Here is a 23,896-nt window from a genome sequence, read left to right as displayed (position 1 = left end):
GGGCTTAGTAACTGTTACGGGGAAGTGAGGGGATGTCCATCACAATTGTCCTAGAGTGTAAGGATGTGGTAAAGTGGGGGCATGTGGAAGGTATAGTGTGAAAGGGTGGCACCTTCTTCCCCCCCCCAAACGATGCACTTGGAGGTGAAGTGAATTCAGTGTGTGGAAAACATGAAACATTGATTACCAGAGTGCTAGGGAACTGAGGCGATTGTAGAGGATGAATACTTAAGGAGGGTGGGGAAACTAGAAAGCTACGCAACAATAGAGTTGTTTCCTGGAGGAGGAAGACCACAATCAGTTGCAAGCTGACAAGCTTTATAGACATCACGAACTAGTTTCAGACGGGGAAGTCCCTTAACTAGCTGATAGTGGGATAACTCATAAAGAGAGTTATAACCAATATGCCCCAAGCGAAAGTGCCAAAGACGCTCATTGTTCGTAGGCTCCTGAGATGTGGCTAATGCCTGGAAGCTGTGAAACACGGAGCTCTCGGTTGTCGGCTCGGTCAGAAAGTGAGTCATGTGCTAAAGGCCATTAGGCTGTGCCTCATCGCTAGCAATCAGTAAACTAGTCTGAGAGTCAAGGATCCTGACTATGGTCGCTGTAAAGAAAATTGCTCACCCCAACTGGCAAAGCTGTTGAATAGATAACAAGTTCATCCCAAGCTGAGGGACATGGTATACATTGTCTAGCTAAGCTAGATCTGAACCCTTGTCAGTGGCAAATTTGATGCTACCTTGAGCCCAAATCTTGATCGAGGAGTTGTTTCCTGCTCGAATCCGTCAGGCTGCAGGGGCTCGGGAACGGAAAATGTATGCTATAGGAGTCATATGATGTGTAGCTCGACTATCCACAATCCAAACAAGAGCTGAAGTGCTTGGCTATGATGAGTGGGCCTCTGCGGTAACCTTGTCGGGAGGCAACTCACAGATGCGGACGAGACTCGCATTTGATGTCTCTATGGAGACGATGTGGGCCTTTGTAGACCAGTCAGACAAGCTCTCTAGAGTTGAAAATGTGGTCGATTGAGGTGGCTGAGCAGTGGCAGTATGAGTCCGACCTTTAAACTGCCCCTTGCCATCACCTTGCCTCCCTGCCATCACCTTGCCTCCCCTGATGGGGGTTGCTCGGCTAAGGGGCGGGGGTCTGAGACTTAGATTTGGGTGCAGTGCCTCTGGCCTTTGATCGACACTCGTCATCAAAATGAGCAGCCTTTTGACAAAGTTGAAAATACCTATTCCTTTTAGGTATATTTGTCACCCTTGTCTAAGTTGTGATTGGGAGTTTCCTTGTGATTTCTCGGATTGAGTTTGTTTTGGATTTTGAGTGGAGGTTTGATTCTGTTTGCTCTTGCCTTGTTGCCCCTTCTAAGAATGAGCAACAAGAGCTCCCTCTAAGGAAAAATTCATATGAAATTGATTGAATAACCGTGCGTAACGCAACAACTGGTGATATTCAAATTCATAGAAAGTAGGCACGGTAGGCTTTGAAACTATACCTTCCGTAAAATTGAAGTATTTCCTTGGAAGTTTGTTAAGAAATAATGTGATTTGATTGTTAGTGGACTTGGGAGTCCCCGTAGTAAAGAATTTGGCAAGAAGTCACCAATACTCAGTTAACTTCACTTTCAAGTCATCTTGGTCAGTGATTTTAAAGAGTTGGAGCTCATGGTCAAGATTTATATGACGAGTCCTATCCCGAGCTGCATAGCAGTCAGTCAAGTGTGCCCATTGTTCTGATGCTAAGTCAAAATGCGGAAGTTGAGAATGAAACTCAAACAATAAGCCTTACATTTGCTTGACAATAGCAGAGGCATTCCTAGCCTTTCATGAGTGGACAACCTCATATGGAACAAGTGCGGGATTGGGTTGGGGTTCCAACCCAAATTTGATGCATTATCAACTCTTGCAAATTAGAATCAAATTTCAGCCAATCCTCAATTCCAAGGTATTCATCCATTTATATTGTCTAATTTCAAGGGAAATTAGGATAATTAGGGCAATTTAAGGCAATTTTGAGCTATGGGGGTAATCGAGTCAATTTTGGGACATTTGGGTCAATTTCATGCGCTGACGGGTATTGGGGCAATTAGAGGGACATTCTTTGGGCAATTCGGGTCATGCATGGCATATTTGGGGCACTTAAGACATGTGTCGTTCCCTCCGTTCCCGTTTCCTGACCTTGGACGTTTCTCCCGTTTCAAGGGGTCCCGTTCCCGTTTCCGTTCCCGTTCCTGTTCCCTGTTCCAGGTAACTATGAATTGAGGACATGTCTCATCAAGTTTGACCAAGTGGTAAAGTTTGACTCGTTAAAACAAGTCTTATAATTGAAAGTATGCTTGGTAGACGATGAGCCAGAACCATGAGGTGTCAGGAAAATGGGATAAGATGGAGGTGGAGGGTAAGATGGTGGTGTTGGGTGTGTTTGATAGGAAGAATGAGGGGAAAAAAATGGGTAGGCAGAAATAGGTTGGGAGTGTCCAACGAGTATCGATTGATGCGGAGGCACTGGAACATGAACATTTCCATAAGGTGCTGATGGAGGTGGAGGCACGAGGACACGAAAGCCCTGTCCAAAGCTTGGTTGGGGCACAATAGAATGACTAGGAGGTCCACTAGGTAATGCTAGAGGCAAGCTGTGGTACCAACTGATCTACACTCGGGAGAGATCGGGGGGGATACCTAGGTTGCAATGATCGCGAAAGTGTGTGAGAAGAAGGTGGAACACCACCTGACTGAGGAAAGGATGAGGTCCTAAAGGCGGTGCCTATGTAGTGCTGTGTGATGTGCAACATGAGGTGTTTGATAGGGGAATGTAAATGGTGTAAAAGAAAGTGGAGAAGCAACAGAAGAATGTGGTGGGATGGGTGGGTTTTGAATTTGTGGTGTGAAAGATACATATGCATTTTGTTCATTTTTACAATTTAATGATTGAAAATGAAATGATAATGATGATGATGCACCATGCAATGTAGAAATAGGAATACCAAGTTGATTCTAATTTTGAGAAGTAAATTGAAAAGAAAGAAGGGTAGAAGAAGATGTACTTGGCTTTTTCTTATAATCCCCATGACGTGTGTTAACATACAAGAATTGGTTCTCAGGAGAATCTTTTTCATAGTCAATGGATTGTACTCTATCTTTCTCATGATTTCTACTATTTATATTGCAAAGCAGAAGAGGTAAAAGGCGAAGGAACAAAAGACGAATCTAAAGTATCTTGCATCGGAGTGGACGGAAGAGGATGAAAGAATGGAACATACTCCGGATCTCTTTCTTCAACAAGGAGTCCCATTCCTGAGGGAGGTCTCGACGGCCCTACAATACCATCAGATTTATGTGCAACATCTGAAGAGAGAAATTCATGCATACCATCATTGAGTAGCTTCTTGAAGGGCAATCCTTTGGTCAAGCTCCTCAATCTTCTTTTGTTCAAAGTCCATGATCACATGATATTCTTCAGTGCAAAGCTTGTATAGCCTTTCTTTCGTGTTGTCAGAAGTGTCTTCCACCATGTCGGAACTTTGTGGAGCAAGTTGCTTTGCCCACTCTCGCTCGGTTCTCGACATAGATTGTTTTGAAGTCTGAATTGGTGGTGATGTGTTCGAAGTCATTTGAACCTACCATTTTTCTTGCTTCTTGTAGAGAGCTTTCAGATCAAAGGCCTAGGTTTTTTAGAGAGTATCAGGCTCTGAAACTATGCAAAGAAATACTCTGATACAAAAACACACATAACAATTGTACGACAAAGCACAGACTGATAAAAGAACACAGTTAGGGTTAGAGTAACTCAGAGACAATGAACATAGAAAATAACTAAAGTGATATAACTGCTGAATATACAATGCTCATGTAGTAAAGACACTATGCAGTGAATGAATACTAAACCTTGAACTCATGTATCTCAAGGATTAGGGTAGGGGTAATGAGCTTGAGAGTGTGTCGTACTCTGAACGGATCCCGAATTGCAGCGATGCAGCCTCTAGATGTCGAACACGAGCAAACGCAGCAGTGAGAAGCTGGATTTGATGCTAACAGCAGTGAGGAGAGAGAAAGACTAAAAACGCAGGTAGGACAGCCTGCAAGAGAGAGAAAACTGCCAAACGTAGGCTGGACAGCCTGCAGAAGCTGGGCGACAAAGGGAGAGAGAAGACTGCTAAACACAGGCTGCAGATGATGTGGCAGGCAGTATGACAGTAGGTTTGTGGAGGAACAGCAGTCGGTTGGCTGGGATTAGCTCCAAATTGCACGAAGAGGGTTGGAAATCAGGCGCCAACTAATGTAGACAACAATGGACAGCTTTGGCTGAGATGTTCTTTGTGAATGAGGTGTGGCAGCAAGCTGAAACACCTGAAATATGCAAAAACGAGATTGGGGACTGAATGGAGGACAATATACGTATTTATAGAAAGTTTGGGCCCTTCCAAGTGGGTTTGTGCTTATGGGACATAGAAACTCTCTAGGATCGCATTTCTTTTAAATAAACAAGGTTTCTTCATTAATTAAGCAAGTTTTGGGTCTATTTAAGTAAAGCTAATGCATTTTTAGCTCAACAGGTTCTTTGAGAGTGGTGCTTCTAGGCATATTACATCCCTCAGGGATTTATTTTCCTTTGTTGTTGTAGCTCTTGTTGGCTAGTCTATGCAGTGTGCCAACAATGTATCTTACCCTGTCAGAGAGGTATTGGGGGGATTGTATTGACAACCGTTGATGGCTCTGCTTTCCATTTACAGGATGCATTATTTGTGCCAAGCATAAAGAATAATTTGCTGTTCATTTCTTCTTTGGCAAAGTGTACAAATGTATGGTTAGAGATAAAGAACTTATGACTCTGGTTTTGACTGGCACATTATGTCATGGACTATATGAGTTAGATGCTTATTTAGTTGATCAGTTGGTCTAGCTAGCATTTACTCTTACTCTTGCTATGTCATAGGTAGAGTTGGTAGAGTTATGGCATGCTCGCATGGGGCATGTTAACTATGGCAGCTTGATGCTTTTGCAATGTATACATATGCTAGATGGCTTGCTTATCTTAGAGAGACCTCGTGAGCATATATGTGAGGGATGCATTTTGGGAAAAATGCATCGATTTTTGTTTCCTCGTGATTTTACTTTTAAGGCAATTGCTAGATTACAGATGTGTGTGGCCCTTTGTAGACAAAGTCATTGGGTGGTTGTTATTATTTTATCACTTTCATTGATGACTTTACTTGTTTTTGCTGGGTCTACTCATTGGTGAAAAAGTTAGAGGTGTATGATGTATTTTTGGCTTTTGTAGTACTTGCATGGTTTGAAAAAAGGCTTTGTATGGTTTGAAGCAAGCTCCTCAAGCTTGGTATGCAAAAATTGATGCCTTTTTACTTACCCAAGGGTTCATTAACAGCTCATCAGAGTCTACACTTTACACATATAAAGAGGGGGGATCCTTGCTAGTCATATGTCTTAATGTAGATGATCTTTTACTTGCAAGGACACATGCTGATCAGATTTCAGCATTCAAACAAAGTTTGCAGCAAACTTTTGAGATGTTAGACTTAGGGCCTTTGTACTACTATTTGGTTCAATTCATTCATGATTAGAGGCATTGGATTGTCACAATCCATATATATTTGACTTCTTGAGAGGTTTGGCTTACAAGATTGCAAGCCAGTTTGCACACCAATGGAGATTGGACTCAAGCTATCCTTGCATTGTGACAATGATTTGTTTGATATCCATACATATGCTCCAGGAGTTGGATATCTTATTTATTCATGCAACACAAGGCCAGATATTTAGTTTGCAATTTCAGCCTTGAGCAGATATATGCACCGCCCATGGATGTCACATTAGCAAGTTGTGAAGTATGTTTTTCATTACTTGCCAGGGACTAGGACTCTTGGATTGCTTTATGCCAAGGGGAGAACACTACAATTACATGCTTATAGTGATTTAGGTTGGGCTGGTGCTTTTGATTCACGTCACTTTACGAGTAGAAATTGTTTCTTTCTTAGCTCATCTTGCATCTCTTGGCTTAGTAAGAAATAATCCATTGTTGCCACATCATCTTGTGAAGCTCAATACAAGGAAGCTTTCACTACGACAGTTGAGTGTGTATGGCTAAGACGTTTGTTGGTTGATCCAGACGTATCGGTCATAGAGCCTACTCCTTTGTCTACTGACAGTAGTGCCATTGTAGTGGCATGGAACCCAATGTTTCATGCATGCATGAAACACACAGAGATCCACTATCACTTTGTCAGAGAGAGGCTACATGCAAGGGATATCAATCTTATATACTGTCCTACAACCAGTAATGTGGCAGACATCTTCACCAATCCTTGTATATCGATCACTCTTCACTCTTGGGGGGTTTGTTGGGTTTGATTCATGCCTACGCTCACAAAGGAGTGTCGATATTCTTGATAGGATACTAGGGCACTTTTTACTCTCCTTATGAGAGGTTTTTCCTGCCAGTTTTATTCTCTTTTATTTTATGTGCCTATGTTACATAGTTTGTGTACTTATTGTGTTTTACACCTTTCGGGTGGGAACACACATTAGCAACCCTAAGGTTCAAGGTTTGTACTTTGTACTTGCACATTACATTCTTTTGATTATTGTATTGGAAGTCGTGTCTTCACTCTCATACTCTCTTCACTGTCAACTGTACTCTCAGTTGAGCTTCAATCTTTGTGCGTTTACAAAAGGTTGCGTGGAGGAGTGGAGGGCTGCCACTTGACACCTAGGACTATAGAGTCCAAAGACAATTAGTAGGAGGGGTTGGTGATGATGAGGATGCCAAATGCAGCCAAGTGTGGGGCACTAGATAGTGGGCGGCAGCCATGGATAAATACATTAAGCACTAGAGAAGCTATGGAAGGATTGGCAGTAGTCGTGAAGGATAGATTGCCATGTGGGTGGAGGCTGATGGCTGAAGTTTGCACAAAGAGAATGAGGAAGAGAATGCGGTTGAAGGATGGGCAGCTTGCCTATTTATAGATGTTGAAGGGTGGCCCAAAAATTAGGGTTTGGGGGAACCATTGAAAGTCTCTTGAAACACGTACTAGTTTTGCATTTTTCATTAATTAAGTGTATTTTGGGGCTGTTTAAAGATGCTAATCAACTGTAATGCATGTTTTAGCTCAACAAAACCTTCCTCAATGATGGCCCGTGAGGCAGAAATGTGGTCAAGGGTTGAGTGTGATCTTATGAAATCAGCTTGTGCATGCTCTTTGAGCATGGCTCTCAACCTATGTGCTCAAATCATGCTTGAGTAGAAACAAAAATCTTGCCCACGTATGACTAATCATGATCATCTGCAGTTGCCTAACTTTGTAACAACAATCTTGCCTACTAAGAATAATCATGATCATCTGTAGTTGCCTAGGTTAGTAGGGTTACCTGCCTTATGCATTGGTCCTATGGTATTAGTGGCCTAACTTGGAGCAACCCTCACATAGGGCCTAGCAAGGGAGCCAATAGATCTATAGCATCCAAATCATATCCAATTTCCACGAAACAGGCTACCAATTAAGTCTTCTTTTTCTACCACAATAGAGAGAGTTTTTATGCTATTTGTTGGGGTGAATGATTTTGAACCCTTTAGACTGGTCCCATTGCTAAGACATAGGCCACTGTTCTTACTAAGAAATCATAAAACTAGTAGTCATCATTAGTCATTGGCTAATATTTTCTGCGTAGTAGACTACTTTTCCACAAATGCCTTTCTGTCATAAGCATAATATATTTGGACATACAACTTGGCTACTAGTCAAAGATGGTTTTACAAAATAGAGTAGAGTATGAAATAGAGTAGAGTATGACTACTAGAAGAGCTTAGAAAGCCTAATAATTATCAGAGGAGTTAGCTATCCTTAACAGAATCCTCTATCCTCTATCCGTTACAAGTTGCGAGGATCTATTAAATTTGTCTTCCAACAACCATATTTATTGCTCAACAGGAAGTAATTTTACTCCCACAGAGAGATTAATCAGAATTGAATTACTTTGGCAGGGTTTTTTATAGACTTTGGAGCTTCAAAATAGGCAATGGAGAACACTCGTCTCGTGTCAAGAGAAGGGCATTTGATGAAAACTCTCACGACTGTGAACACAAGATAATAGACAACATTGAGGGCAAATACTTGGTTTCTGGTGTACATCAAAAGATCATTTCAGTGGAAAAGGTACTGGAACATGTTTCTTCAAGTGATGGAGTTGGCATTAGTGTGCTTACTATTTATTGAACTGTTTGTAGGAACAGTCACTTGCTGTTATAACAGATTGGGCTGCAACCCCTGATTACCCAGAAGCAGTTCAAGGTTAGGGCAATGCAAGAGTATTATCCTTTAAAGGAAATTAAGATTGGAAATCACTCATGTGCTCTTCTCTTGGTGCTTTTACAGCTTTATGTTGGACCTATGTAGCATCTTGCTTTGTGGAGCGTGCTTGGCGTTTTGGTTTGCCAGCTGTAATTGCATCTCTTTCTGATAATCTTTTACCAGTTGCTTTGAACAGCTTTGTGGGTCAGGTAAATATTGTTCAGGGGTCATCTTTCGTTTACAATATTACTACTCAATTATTGGCACTTTGTCTAATTCCAGATATTGTATACAAATTATTGTTCTTGTTGTCTCTTCAAAGTTATGTGCACAGGCATATATAGAGAGTCTACTACATTTCTTAATTCAATGGGCATCTGCAGGCTCACAAATGTCAGTCTTTTTTACCCTTTTGGTAACAGCATAAATTCTATTCCAATAATTGGGCTGATTCTGGTGTAAAGGTGTCTTACAAGAAGATCTCTAGATTAGATGCTCGAATTCTGGCACATATCCTGCCAAAGGAACTAGATATTGGCATTTGCAGATTGTGCAGAGTTTCCCACAAAGGAGTTAAGTGCACATTCAGGTGGGTACACAGTGCTAGTTCTAGTTGCCAGTGTGCCAGTGCATGTGCCTTTGTTGTTGAGGTTTGGATTTTTTTTGACATAGCCTTTTGCCCTTGCATATCTTTTTTTTCAAGAGAATACCCTTGTGTATCCTGATCGATGCTTCTTGATCATATGCAACTTTGACATTTTTCCAGCAGTTTAGGATCCAGACCCACCTTTATGGTAGCGAGTCCAAGAGGAGAGCCATGCGTCTGCACTAACTGTACCAGTCATTGGATGGGGGTGCTGAGTTTCTTATCTTTGTTACAGCTGGAGATTATCCTTTGGCCTCTATGGAGATTTCACCATCTTGTTTTTTGGATAGACAGGGTACTTCTTCTCAAGGACTTTCAGCTGTGGGACCTTCTTTTTAGAGCTTCCTTCGTGCCCATGATCCTTCAATGGTAACTGCAAGTGGTCACGTCTTCTTGAGTTGCAAGATCTCTCCTACTTATGCATTCACGTTTTACATGGGGACTTCTATGTGACTAACACTTAGATTTGGGTCACCTTTTGGAGCCATAGAAGGAATTGAGAGACTTCAAGAGATGCGATCTATGGGAGTCCTTTGGAGGTGGAGTTTTAGGATTTGTTTTGGAGATGGGAGTTTAAGACTTAGGCCTTTGTGTTATTATGACCCAATCCTAATATATTGGATAGTCCTTATAGTGCTTCCAGTTTGAGGGTTGTAAGCCAGTGACAAGTGTCTACTCCCATGGGGCTTGGTTTTCATGTCTCGTTTGATGATAACAGCAGTATCGGAGCTGGATTCACCATAGCCATTGCTCTCTCACCTCCATCACTTCAGGCACTTTGTCCTTGCTGGTCGACTTTTTCGCTTCATGGTTTCTCCTTCTTGCTGGGTGGCAGGTCTAACTTCAGCAGCTGCTCTGTCTCTGCCCAGGCAACAGCACCACCAACTGTGTCTTGTAGCAACCCTGCTGCCGCTTCTGCAGCTTCTTGCTGCTACCAGCTTCTCCAGCTCTGCTAGCAACGCCACCAGCCTGCTGTGTGCCACTTTTGAAGCTCTCTGCTGCTGCCACCCCAGCCACCTGCCTGCAGTTGCTCCTGATGAATCATAGAAATTTTTATTGGAAAAAGATTGTGTGTTTGAACTTATTTGGGCCATACATTGAGTTTTACATGTATGATTTTAGACATTTAAGAGTCGATGTTCAAGGTTTTGGCATCTTTGAACTTGAGTTCAAAGGTAGTGCTAGCTGTACCGGTAGCCTGCAGCACCTGCCACCACCAGCATCTGCCACCGGCTGTGCCGGCTCTGCAGTTTCCTGAAATGCCAGTAGTGCTGGTAGTGCCAATGCCTGCAGAAGCACCACCCCAGCCCACCTTTGCAGTGCCCACCTGCTTACTTTGTGCCTCTGCGGCTCCTTGCTGCCAGCCCCTGGCAGTCCTGCGGCACCATCTTCTGCAGCTCTCTGCTGCTGCCAGCTGCATCTCCAGCTCTGCTGTCCAGCACTGCCACCTGTCCTGCAACTCCAGCTGGGTGGCAACTCCCTCCGTAAGAACGAACGTGGCAACTCCAGCTTATGAAGGGGCACAGCATGTGAGGTCTGGTGGAGATATGCATGTCAAAGATTGATGCTGTCCTCATTGCAAGGTGGCCAGTGCAGCAACACAATCTTCCACTAAGACAGTTCTCATCTGCACCTATATGAGTGGCAATTCTTCAAGGTTCAGGCAGGGCTGAGATGTGTTGGGCATCTTTGTCTACAACCCAACTTCTTATATTTGGGCCAATCCATTGTGCGGGTTAAATTATTGAACTCATGTGTCTGCTGTTGCTGATCTATATAGGACATTTTCTGCATTTATCCACCTCAAGATCTAGGATTGAGAGGGTGGATTAGGAAGTATCCCATTTCTTACCTATAAGCCTTGTCACTACTTCAAAAGAAGGCATTAGAATTACGAGCTTGTCCACTTTTAGGGGTTAGGACACGCTTTGGGTTAGCCACTTTGAGCTTCCTCAGCTTTACCATAGAAACCATAGATTTAGGCCTTTGTGCTACCTCTAGGATTTGAGAGGGGTGTTAGTAAGTGAACCCCGCCTCTTAAGTGAGGAACATGAGGAGCTCCATCCATTTTCAGGGTTTAAAACATGCTTTGGGATGCCTATGTATTGGTGTTTTATACATATATGTAGATCTAGTCCCATTGTTCTTTGTCCATTTTGGCCACCATCTCCTTCCTCTTTCAATTGGAGTCCTCAACATTACTATCCTTGCGTCCTATAATTCATATATGTTCAGATACATTATCAGCTTCATTCATTTTTTGGAGCTTTCTTGTCACAAATGCACGCATTATCAGCTTCAGTTATTGCTTTGGAGTTTTCTTGTCACATATGCTTCCGCATGGACATGTTGTTGACACATTGCATGCCTAAAGTGGGAAAACAAACAGATCTCCAATGTTATAGGATTTTAGTGTGTGTCTATGGGATGAATTATTCTGTGAATTATGTGACTTAAGTAAGTCAATGAATGACATAGTATAAAGTATCAGTTCATATGCTAGACATGTAAGTGACCAAAATTAAATTATTAGAGATCATTACTAGTGCTTCAATGCTTATTTTGAATAGTACAAGTCTTCTAGGCCGAAAAATATTAAAGAGTGATGCGTTTACAAAAAAAAAAAACGTGGATTTTTTGGTGATTTTGAGAGGATTTTTACAAATTTGCCAGCATTGGGCCTGTTGATCAGGTTTGTTTGCTTCAATTTGAGTTCTTGAATGATTCTATTTTAGGTTCGTATGTGAAAATTATAGTCAAAAAAAGTTGTAGCCAAGCATAGAAAAAAGACAAATACAAGAAAAGCAAATAGCAAGAGTTTGGAAGGCAAAAAACATGGAAAGCAATAGTTAAAAGTAGGCTTGAACTGCTGTACATGGTTATAAATTGAGATCCAAGCTATTGTTATAGGCATGGGGAAATAAACAAGTGATCTACTATTGTGATTAAAGACAAGTGATTCTACCTCTTTATAGGTGCCTTTAGCCCAAAAAGGCCTACTTGTAAGAGGTTATTTTTGGGACAAATCTATAGATTTCTTTACCTATTGCTATAGGTGAGGACTAAAAGTCTTCCTTAGTACTTGTTATTGTATTTTCTTTAGGGTTGACAGAGTAGCGTTGAGCTATCGTCTTAGCTAGAGGTTGTCTAAGGTATTGTCTTAGGTGCAGTGCATTTAGCATGAAGGGATTTATTACAGTTGTACAGAGTTTCCAAGAGAAAAATAATTGCCTGTTGGGTTTATGTGTTTTTAATGTTCTATTCAAGAATTCTTGTTACATCATTTCTTTCTTTCATCTGTCTTTTCTTTTCTTTAATCCCCCAATGGATTTAGGCCTAGACCTTTCCAACTTGCGACCTTTGGTAAACCTAATGTGAAAGGCCTATCTCAGAGACTTCGAGATGGGAGAACCAGTTGAAGATAAAGTTGTTGTCACGACTACAAACATCGGAGATTTCATGAGGACTTATGAATTGATTAAGCATGAAGAGGCTATTATTAGGGCTTTGGAAAAAGTGATTGTAAAGATGAAAATGTTTAGCGGTAGAAGTATTTTTAGGTCTCTTCTCTTCTATGCAAAGAAGCTAGATTTGATCAATCTATTTGTGGATGATATGTCCAGATATTTTACTAGGGTTTTTTTTTTGCCAAATCCAAAGTTGTATAGAGCCTATCTACACAGAATATGGAAATATGTGGGTTGGTCTTAAGAGAGCCCTAAAAGAGGAGTATCTCATAGAGGATGCAAATAGAGTAACCACATAGACTTTTCTAGAGTGGGTTTATAAACCTACAAAAAGCCTCTCCACTCTAGAGCAACAAAGAGTTTTAGATGAAGTTGGATCAATTGGACAATGTAGAGACAAAGTAGAAGAGAGCCTTTGGTCATGCTTAGTTAGTCAACACGGGTGTCAAAGCCAATGATCAGGCAGCTGTCTCCCATGCCTTTTGTAAATTCTTTGAAAGACAGTGCCATGGAAAAACTTATAAAAAATATGCGAGATCTACAAATCAAGCTTAGTAAGCTTGCTAATTGAAGAGTCAGGGAAAGCTTCTACTTCAAATACCCTACCTAGGCAAGATTTTTTCTACTATTGTATATGGTGTGATAGTACATAGAATGATTGCAAAGAGTGTGATTTATATAGAGATGTTTTAAAAAAGAATTTGATTTTTTGGAAGGATGGAAAGAGTCATGTCCCTTTCTACAAACTTTGAGAAGGGAGGTACATAGAAGATTCTTGAAGATCTTGCATTGCGGAATGTATATGCAACCATAGATCTTGCTACCTATAGGGTGCAAATAAAGAGATCTCTAGTTTTCAGTGCAGGTAAGAAAACAGAGTTATGGACCTATGCCATGCAAACTGCAGGTAAGGATAAAGTGCCAAAGATAGAGCTAAATGATGTAGGTTGGAGTATTAGAGAAAAGACGGTGTGGATTTCTATTCCATTTATACTTATTTGGTAAAGCAATAGAACATAGTTGTAATAGTAGAATCGAAATATCATCGACAAAGGTAGGCAAGTCGAGAGAGTAGGATAGGTGCCTACATAGCATGAAGAGCCTATTGATATTGGCTAACAAACCAAGTTTAGTACCTTGCGTGACAATTGGGAGATTAGGTAACTGTGCCTTCAACAGTTTGTTCAATGTAGCATAGGCAAGTAGAAGAGACAGGGCCACAACGAACATATACAACAACTTTGATTGCTAAACTAAGTAAGTTGCTTGACACAAGTAGCTAGATTACTTGTTAGTGTTGAGGTGTGTCATCACAAGTTTTTCGTCATAGGTCAAAGGATCAGGTTGAACAGAAGGTGCTCCCCAAGTGCAAAATGACGGGTTCAAAATTATCATAGAACAAAGAGGTTGTTTGTTAGAAGTAGGGGGTTTACTCAAGTCGAGGGCTTGCTTTCTCGAAGAGAGAAGAGGGTAGATAGAAATTACCATTCATTGAACCCATAACCTCTACTTCCCATGCCCTAGCAGTACTGTTCGAAGCAATGGTTACCCTCTCCTCATCACTCATTCTCTCCTCACAAGAGTTTCCACATGATTCACAGAGTGTCGAAAATTCAGCATCATAAGATTCTGTACAGCAGCCAGAAGGAGAAAACTTGACCCAGGAGATAGTAGTAGTGGGTCCATCCTTCAACTTTGGGGACTCCAGTAGTGCAGCGCCCATAGCTCCCACTTCTGATACTATCCCACAAATGAAGTTTGATCCTAACGTAGAGCTTGACATTAGATAGAGTGGCGGCCTTGGAGGCAGCATCTGTGGCGTGCCAATTGGTAGGCAGTTGACCATTGGTGCATGCATTGAAAGACAGAATACAAGCACTCCAGCGAGAGTTACAAAGGTAACCCCATTGGGAAAAGGGTGTTCCAAGGTCATTTTTAGCACACCTGAGCAGTTTATAGCGGTGCTTGCCACAGGCAAATTAGATGTCCGAACTGCAGTTGCCTTCTTTGATAGATGAATTAAGGGCAAGGATTACTCTATGCTCAGAGATGGCTCGACTATCATGGTGTACCTCCTTGGTATTAAAGAGTATTTTTTTCCTCATATAGTCCAAATTGGTGGAGCTTTTGAGTGTGTGATTTAGGGGGGCATGACCTTTGTGGATGTAGTGGTAGAGGGACAACTCAACACCCGTCAGTCACAATCATGGTCCCAACTTCAGCATTGGGATCCCTTCCTCCAGCCATCAAGATTCCATTAGTGAATGGAGGGTATAGGATTCAGGCAATGTATTACACTGGTCTCCCAGGACAATGCTTTGCTTGCAGGATGGTAGTCCATCTTGCAGTAAATTGCCCTAGGATGGAGTAGAGGAGGTAGAACACTAGGCCTCATTATAGGATGAAGGGGGAGGGCCCTTGCTTCACAAGAGAAGTGAGAGGGAGTGGCAAAGGAAATGAGTCACTAGAAAAAAGAAAAGGCAGAGATAGGGATCATAGTTGCCAGGTATGAAAGGTACAATATGGTATGGTACGATAAAACATGGTCCTAAATGATATCTTATGATTTTATAAGGTACGGTACGATAATAGTACGAAAAAAATTAATATGATTAAAAATCATAAATCATAAAATGATAGAACACAATGCATACATTGAAAGTGGAAATAGCCATTTCATTATAAAATAAGTATTAAGATGAATACATGAGGGTGGCCATCAGAGTTGCATGGGTTGTGCACAACATGCAATACAACTAGAGTCTGGTACATACATGGTCCATGGATGATGCATCATAGTGGCTTGTGGATACAATGATAGTAGATACAAAAAAGAGAGAGACCTATGAATCTATGATGAGGTATCACTATCATCATCATTATCATCATTAGAACCATTTGAGTGCTCATGAAGAGAATTTAAAGAGGACTCCACGGCATCGGATGATGAGACACTCTTATACTCATCCTCATTGATGAGGTTACTGTCATAATCAAATGATGGCTCCCTAGGTACTGGTGGGGGAAATGTTTTTGCAAGCCATTAAACCACCCCTTCTCCATGTCGGAGGGCATCGAATGACCATGCCTTTGCTACCACCTACTTGAACTCCTCGTCTACAAGTGCATTGGCTGCGAGTGTTACGAGTATTTGCTGCTACAAGCTCTCTATAGAGATCCACAAAAATCATCTCCTTCTCCTCGTCCACCTCTTGATGTAGACTTAGAAGAGTGTCGCCCGTCAACTTAATGTATCAACATTGACCTACACAATGCACATAAAATTGTAAATGCTAAAGTCTAAATTGTTAAGTATAAACTTTAAATTTTGAAACAACAATGCGTAAGTTAGTGCGGTGATAGACTAGCTGCTCTAATTGTCATGTGCTAAGTTGATTGCGAATCTTCTTGTAAATGAGAGAATAGGCACTGCAATTTCTCTCACATTAACCTAAAGGGCAATCTTGAGCAAGGACTTTCGTGGCTAAAGGATGAAGGGTCTCCAATGCATATCCAAAATTTTGCTACCAAAATAAAGAATTTACAAGTGACTCTCTTTGCCAATAAGTAGGAGAAGCAAAAGTCACATGCCCTCTCTGATCTGCATAGCATTCTAGCTCCTCCAGTACTGCATTGTGGTCATGTGCAGGGACCGCATGAGTCGAATAAGCAAGCTGGTCTGAATGGAGCTTTCTATTATCCATGACCATTGGTGACTTGTAGGCCGGATGTACCAATGCGGTAAAACCATGGATGGGATTATGCATCCATGCCTATCTTCTCTTTGCTATCTCTAGAACATGTGCACACTGTGTCTTTGTGATCATCGTGCAAGCACATGCCTCCACCAATACTGCTCTAAAGAAGTGAATGAGAAAGCCCATGGTGGACCCCTTGCAATCACTCATACGTAACACCCTATAAAAGGGAGTCACGACAATGACAACAGTACGGATTTTCTACCAAAATTGTTCTCTAAGGCACAAGTATTGCATTGCTTTGGCCTTCTTTGTCTCATACTCATCCCACTCATACCATAGAGTGGACACCGCTGTCTTTGGCGCAAGGCGGACTGGACCTCATAAAGGCGCTCGAGCAACAACCACATGTAAGCAAACCGAGTCGAAGAAGGCTTCTTCAGCTCGAGTGTGCTATGTTCACGATACATTGGAAGCACCTTTATCTTTACCTTGAGGAAGGTGACAACTGATATAGCTTTGTGGACCACCTTCTTCATCCACTTGAGCTTTCCAATGTCTTTCATGAGCAAGTGCAAACAATGACTTGCACATGGAGTCCGCACAATCGTGGGGAAACTCGGCCTCAAGCAATGCATTAACAATTCAATGCATTGTTGGTAACAACTTGCACCACATTCGAGGGCCCCACCTACAACCACAAATTACAAGTAACAATGCTTGGCGGTTAGAGAGAGAAAGAGAGAGTTGAGACTTTCAAGTTTAAACTTTCAAGATTCAAGAATGAAGAGAGTTGGCGGTCGGGGGGAAAGAGAGAATCGATATAGGTATTAGAGAGAATAGGGAGATAGATAGTTATGCATTAATTATAATGAAAGAAAGTGAAACAAATTTAAAAGGCAATGTAGACCTCAATGATAGCTTGCCAAATGTGGCGGTAAATGAATGCACCTATTGTTTTTCTCCCTCTCTTGCCAGTATCTACGGCTTGCAAAAGTAAGTGCCAACTGGACATGCGACAAGTATGTTGATGATGCCCTGTTTCTTATGATCACTCCATTCATCGGTGAGAATGGAGCAACCACATTTTATCTATGTGGCCCAAACAGGATCAAGGATTCTATCAATCCTCTCCTTCTCTTCATCAATCTTTTTCGTCCTCGTGTCATTGTATGTGACACCGGTCCATCCTTCACATGGATCCACATTGGTAATGGCTTTTATCATCTTTTTTCATTGCTCTTGCTTTAGGACATTGAATGCAAGATTACACTCAATCATTGTGTATGCTATTTCAATGTCTGCAAGTCATTGCCTTTCTCTAAGAAAGGCAATCGATCCACGCACATGAGTGGGAGCTTGAGAGAGAGGATTGTCTCTGTGGTGCCGCACGAGCCTGCGCTCTTTGTCTTTTGTTGGAGCCAGATGTGGATATGGAGCCCCACCACCAATGGTAGAGGCCTCTCCCGCATTGTTTGAAGATACACTCACATTCGATGCTTTCTTATTGGTAGCCATAGGAGTTGGTGTAGATGCCCCACTTCCTCTTCCTGTGGTTCCCCTTCTCATCTTGGCGAGAATCTCATCCATGATATTCTGAGGGATTTCCTTGCATGGAGCAACTTGCCCCCTCAAATCTTGGAAAGATATGTTGGAGAAGCCGAGTTGCACCACTTGTATAGCGCTTCCCGCAATACTCGCACATCCAATGGTGGGAGTTGGACTTATTTATGTCCCTCTCCACATGGATTGTGTCCAAATTGAAAGCCTCGTACTTGTCACGAGTGATGATGTTGATGACAAATGGAGAGGCCTAGGGGAGAGTGAGAGAGAGAGGGAGAGTGAGATGCTTGAGTATTGACTCTTTAGACTTAAGAGTTAAAACTTGAAAGAGAGGGAGAGGGTTGGGGTAAAGTTGAAAGAGCAAGAGTAAGAGGGAGGGGATGAGAGAGGCTTGAGCATTGTTAGGGTGCGGAAAAGAGGAGAGAGTGAGAGGCTAGAGCTTCACGAATCACAAATTAATTCAAGATTCAAGAGAGGTAGATGAGAATGGAAAATGTTTGCTGAATTGGTATGGAAGCATGGAGGAGAGGAGCACCTTTTGTAGACGAGAGAAGGGTCAAATAGTCAAAGAGGGGGCAAGAGATAAACATGGTTGCTAGTTGGATGGAATCCAAAGGGGGCTGTTGGAGGAGTGTATAGTTGGAAAAGGGGGTGGGTTGACGTATCCAAAAAAAGTGTCATGCAGGAGATACACAGAGGCAAAATGCGGGGAGACACGACAGACACAATGGCCAATAAAGGCTTGTTTTATCGTATGAAACCATATGGATATGTACGGTACGAATTGTATGGTACAGAGAGTACTGTACGACATAGGAGTGCAACTATGATAGAGATAGGGGGAGAGCAGAAGGTTGAGAGATGATGGATAGTTGTTAGGGATCCCAAGCTTACTACACACAAGAATTTGATTGCGCCACCTAAGGTAGTAGAGATGATTGTACTTGAGGTTTCCTCTTCTAGACCATGCGTGACAAAGCTTCAACCACACATGATATCACTAGTAGCTAGAGCGGCAGTGACTTCCCCATGTGGGATGGAGCAGTCAGTTGACACCCCTTGTGAGGCAGTGATAGACACACTTGGAACACTTTGAGATGGTTCTTGTAGTTGAGATCTCTATTGAGCAGTTTATTTCTCAGGTCCGTGATACTTAGTAGGAGGCATAGATTCCCATGGAGGGAGGTGGATCCAACTACTCATCCAAGGGACGGAGGGAGAGAGGAGGATTTTGGCACTAATTCGGATGATTCTTTAGACTCCATTGAGTTTCCATCTTTTCATACAGTTGCAAAAATTGCAGTGACGAGGCAGGATAGGGTATACACTAGGCGATAGAAGAGAGAAGTGTTGTCCATGAAGCCATGCTAGTTCGACAGACTTAGATGATCTCTATGAGGATCCTCTCATGGAAGATTCGAGGCTTTGGTGAAAGACTTGCCTCATGAGACAAGATCTCCATAGAGCACTAGTTGGAGGATCTACCAATTTTAATTTGTCCTTGTGACCTCGCCCAAAATCAAACGTGCCCATCCATAATTAAATTGGCTAGGTGGTTTGCAACCTGGAGTTCTCCCCAATTTCTGTTGACCATTAGATCGGCATTAATCGGTCAATGCTAGTCTCTAGTGTCACTAAAGACACTTATTGACCAAACAGCTGTCCTAGGTTCAAAACTGAGATGAATTGACCACCTAAGCTCTGTTGGCATAACTTGTCACAACTTTTGCCTTTGACACCCATTGCATCCTTGAGGTCCTTGGCTTGTTAATATGAATAATGAAATAAGTGCCAGGTGCAACACATGCTTAACAACGTTGCCCATTTGATTAATAACTTAATCAGATGTTACTAGCAAGATTAAAGCATCTCAAAATTAAACGTTGTTGTGACAAAATTCCAAAAGATTGAAGAAATGAACAAAGCTTTTAGATAATATGTTTGCAAGGTAGAAGACAATATGAAAAAGTAAGTTTTATTGCAAGATGATGAGAGGATTACATGATTATATGATGGGATATCTTTTTGCAGTCATAGTTGCAGGTAAAAGAATCACGATATTTAAGAGAAGAGTATCAAAGGAATATGATGAGCCAGAGCTTGAAGTTGTAAAGGTTGAGCAAGATATTAAGAAGAAAAAGCTTTAGAGCTTATGGAAGATGATGAAGACCTCGAACTTGCAAGAGAGTAGAGTGGTACATGTTAGAGGATGTGCAGGTTTAGAGGGGGTGGATATCGAGACACTGCGTGTTTAAAGGGTGAAAACAAACAAGTTCTTCAATGTTACTAGATTTTAGTATGTGCCTCCGGGATGAGTTATTCGGTGAATTATGTGATCGATCAAGAGTAAGCTAGTGAATGACAGTGTGTAAAGTACCAATTCATATGTTAGACATGGAAGTGATCAAAATTAAATTATTAGAGACCATTACCAATGTGTTGAGACTTATTTTGAATAGTACAAGTCTTCCACGCCGAAAAATATCAAAAAGTGATGCATTTACCTTTAAAAAAGTTCTTCTTTGGTTATTTTGAGAGGGTTTTCACAAATTTTCCTGCGTTGCCTAGTCAATCAGGTTTGTTTGCTTTGATTTGGCTACTCAGATGACTCTATTATAAGCTCATATGCAAAAGTTATGGTTGAAACAAGTTACAGCGAGGCATAGGAAAAAAAACAAATATAGGAAAAGCAAACAGCAAGAGTTTGGAAGGCAAACGGCATGAAAAGCAGACTTGAATTATTGTAAATGGTTATAAATTGAGATTTGAGCCATTATTACAAGTCTAGGCAAATAAACAAGTGATCTACTGTTGTGATTAACACTGTTGGTGTCAAAGACATGTGATTCTGCCTCTTTACAAGTGCCTTTAGCCCAAAAAGGCTTGCTTATAAGACGTTATTTTTGGTACAAATCTAAAAATTTATTTACCTATTGCTATTGGTGAGAACTAAAAGTCTTCCTTATTACTTCTTGTATTTTCTTTAGGGCTGAAAGAGTGGTATTGAGCTATTGCCTCAGACAGAGTTTGCCTAAGCTATTGTCCTAGGCATAGTGTATTCAGCCTGAAGGGATTTATTGCAGTAGTATAGAGTTTCCAAGAGGAAAACAAGTGCTTGTTGGGTTTAGTTGTTTCTTGTGTTCTACAGTATATTCAAGAGTTCTTGTTACATTATTTCTTTCTTCCATGTGTCTTCTCTTTTCTTTGATCCCTGCTGGTCCACCTGTCTCTATATATACTCTTTTCTTTCTCATGTATCGCTCTAGCGTTTTGATCTTGGGGCTCAACTTACTTTTGCTATTTTCTCGCAGCTTTGGGTATGCTTTGTGATTGCCATCACTGTCAGACATGGTGTTAGTTTCTTTCTGATTTGTACATTTTGAGTAAATAGATCTAACTGCAGCCTCAATTGTTCTTCCACTATTTCAGATTGTACATGCAAAGGTTGCCTGTTAGAATCAATATCCTCTTTCTTTTTAGTAAGTACTAGACAATGGTATTTATAAACATTAGTGTTACACACAAAGGTGATGAATGACAGATAATGATCTTGCAGAAGATTTAAATACACACACATTTGTACACCATGCATAGAAGAAGCCATAAGGTCTTATTGGACAAGATCATACCAAATTTCATATTGTGTGCAAGTTATGGGTATGCTGATCTCACAGTATCCAAAGAGGCATCCAGCATATGTGCAAAATGAAGGTTTTGTTTAGACTAATTTTGCATGACATTGAGGCTCTGTTTGTTGCTTTCTTCTGAACTGTGGTCATATGTCTGCTAGTCCAATCATAAGTACCTGTGAGTGCTACTTGAATAAATTTTCAGGAGTACTCCAAGAAATATTCAAATGATCATTTGGTTGCCAGGCTGTTGTGTTTGCAGGGGGTCCTATAGTTGGTGCCTTGATGGACTCAAGGCCAAGGGTTTTTGCCTTCATCCTTTTAAGCTTCATGCAGGTAATAAATTTGGTAAGGATAGCTGTACAAGAACTTCTGACTTTGTTATCTTGACTTCTTAACTTCTGGTAACTGATTTTTTGTTAGACAGTCTCGATATTGGTTTCATCGGCCATGGTTCTATATGCTATCAGCAGTGGAGTTGTGTTCGGTTCATCACCTTTCTCCTTCGTGCTAAAACCATGGTTCATCATTCTTGTAACTGCTAGCTCCATCGATCGAATAACTGGATTAGCAACAGGCATAGCTTTTGAACGTGATTGGGTAGTCCTGGTGAGCTTACCCATTTGAAAGGTTCTATTGTTATCATTGATCCTCTCTTTGACAATTTAATGATTCGCCTGAATTTTCTTTTCAATGTGAAAGCTTGCTGGGCAGTCACGGACCATCGCCTTAGCAAATGCTAATGCCATGCTCCGACGAGTCGATTTGATATGTGAGGTTAGTAATGGTGTAGTTAAAGTTTGTCGCATGAGTGAGTATAGTTCTTGCCACAATCAGACAGAACATATGGATGTTTTTCATGAAATTCTTTGATGTCCTGCAGATTCTTGGACCTTTTCTTTTTGGTTTAGCTTTGTCAAAGTACATGCCAGCCACATGTGTATTGATGTTATCATCAATTGCTGTTGTCTCACTTCCTATCTTAGTAAGGCAGTTTATCAGCAGTGCTTCTTACTAGCTTTGAAAGTTATTTTACATTTGTCTTCTGCATCTTCAGGAGTTACTGCTTTTGTTATTTAGAAAACACTTTTTATGGCAGATTGTGCTAGTCCATCATACTTACAATCTATCCAAAGGAGTACTTGATCGACCAAAACAACCAAGATCTGGAAAACGAAAAATGCTTCTAGGTATGTTATGCAGCTTGCTTTAATTTGAATCTAATGGTGTATCTTCTGTGTTGGTCAGGCTGTTTCTTGCTGCCTTAATTTTGAAATTGTGTGCTATGTTTATAGGTCTGGAAACTTTCACACTGGGCTGGTTAGAGTACTTGATGCAACCCATTTTACCTGCCAGCATTGCATATGTTCTCCTTTCTTTCAATGCTGTACTTGCTCCTAGTGGCCTCATGACTTCTTTCCTGACACAGCGTGGTAAGGATTCCTCAGTTTTTTTCTAAAACCATTTTTTGTATTCCTACACCTTCTGAGCTCAGAGTTACTTTGGGTACAGGCTTGAATCCTGCAGTGACGGGTTCATATCGTGGGCTGTGTGCTTTAATGGGGTTCTTGGCCACATACTGGGCTTCAAACCTGATAGCAAAGTTTGGGACCCTCAAGGTACAATTGATATCAATACAGTAGCTTAGTAGTGTGTCCTCTTTGAAGGAAATGCTTGTTAAGATCACTAAATAAAAGCAATACATTTCTTAATACAAAAGCTCATAGTGATTTCAGGAAAAGTTATAGGATTTGTAATTGTAAAACTTAGAATCTTAGGTTGCGACTTATTTTCCTTGTTTCATTTTTGAATTTCAGGCTGGAGCTTTATCCTTATCATTTCAAGCATGTCTTCTATCTCTGGCTGTTATTCTTTACTGGATTGGGCCAATGGAAAAGCAAGTTGCATTGTTTTTGTTTCTGACATTAGTGGTGAGAACTTGTCTCAGTATATCAAACAGAGTATGGATGCTTTGCTTCAGCTGTTTTATGCTGAAGAATGTGCTAGGTCTTTGAATTGGTAACAGTAAGTTGCAGAAGAATTCTGATGCTATTTTGCATTTTGCAGATTCTTTCGAGATTAGGCCACTGGGCATATGACATGGTAGTAGCCCAGATTTTCCAGATTGCAATTGTACCATCCAAGGCCAATGTAGTGAGTGCTACAGAAATGTCTCTAGCAAGCTTTGCAGAGTTAATAATGCTAGCAGTTGCTATTATAGCAAATGATGTATCCTATTTTGGTTCTCTCGCCACTCTCTCGATGGCATCAGTAGTTCTAGCTGCTTTATTGTACTGGGTTTGGCTTGTAAATTCATCGACAGCAGCCCTGATGGAGCAAAATTGTTAGTAATCAGAAATTTGTACATACATTTATCATTCCTGCATTCTTTCACCATCATAGGCATGGTGTTCCCATGCCCTTTCATTTAGTGTAGATTTTCAAAGGGTTACCATAACCAATTCATAGTGAAGCTAATAACAAGGATCCTGTATAGAATACGAAGGCCCTGTAAATATTGAATTATGGGAAGGCTCTATTCAACTCAATCTGTTTCAGAAGATGTTAGTTGGTCCACCATTGTT

General features: G+C 41.2%; 1 protein-coding gene across 2 annotated transcripts in view; it reads left to right on the top strand.

The window, feature by feature from the left end:
- Positions 1–23,689, top strand: part of LOC148034621 (solute carrier family 40 member 3, chloroplastic-like) — a 54,048-nt gene extending 30,359 nt beyond the window's left edge. Inside the window, exons 2-13 of one of the 2 annotated variants that reach the window (XM_087679551.1) lie at positions 8,002–8,173; positions 8,251–8,308; positions 8,393–8,517; positions 21,558–21,647; positions 21,735–21,920; positions 22,014–22,088; positions 22,195–22,296; positions 22,411–22,501; positions 22,607–22,744; positions 22,824–22,930; positions 23,129–23,242; positions 23,379–23,689. In XM_087679551.1, the coding sequence (XP_087535677.1) occupies positions 8,002–8,173; positions 8,251–8,308; positions 8,393–8,517; positions 21,558–21,647; positions 21,735–21,920; positions 22,014–22,088; positions 22,195–22,296; positions 22,411–22,501; positions 22,607–22,744; positions 22,824–22,930; positions 23,129–23,242; positions 23,379–23,660 (1,540 nt within the window). In that variant the 3' untranslated portion in view covers positions 23,661–23,689. Of the gene's footprint in view, positions 1–8,001; positions 8,174–8,244; positions 8,309–8,392; positions 8,518–21,557; positions 21,648–21,734; positions 21,921–22,013; positions 22,089–22,194; positions 22,297–22,410; positions 22,502–22,606; positions 22,745–22,823; positions 22,931–23,128; positions 23,243–23,378 lie in introns of both variants that reach the window. The other variant, XM_087679550.1, reaches the window with a different exon arrangement.
- The last annotated feature ends 207 nt before the right edge of the window (positions 23,690–23,896 follow it).

This window comes from Lygodium microphyllum, chromosome 6 (assembly GCF_053477565.2).
Source record: "Lygodium microphyllum isolate KBCC chromosome 6, Lygodium_microphyllum_v1.1.10, whole genome shotgun sequence".
Taxonomy (NCBI): Eukaryota; Viridiplantae; Streptophyta; class Polypodiopsida; order Schizaeales; family Lygodiaceae; genus Lygodium; species Lygodium microphyllum.
This window is presented reverse-complemented; position numbering and strand designations above follow the sequence as displayed.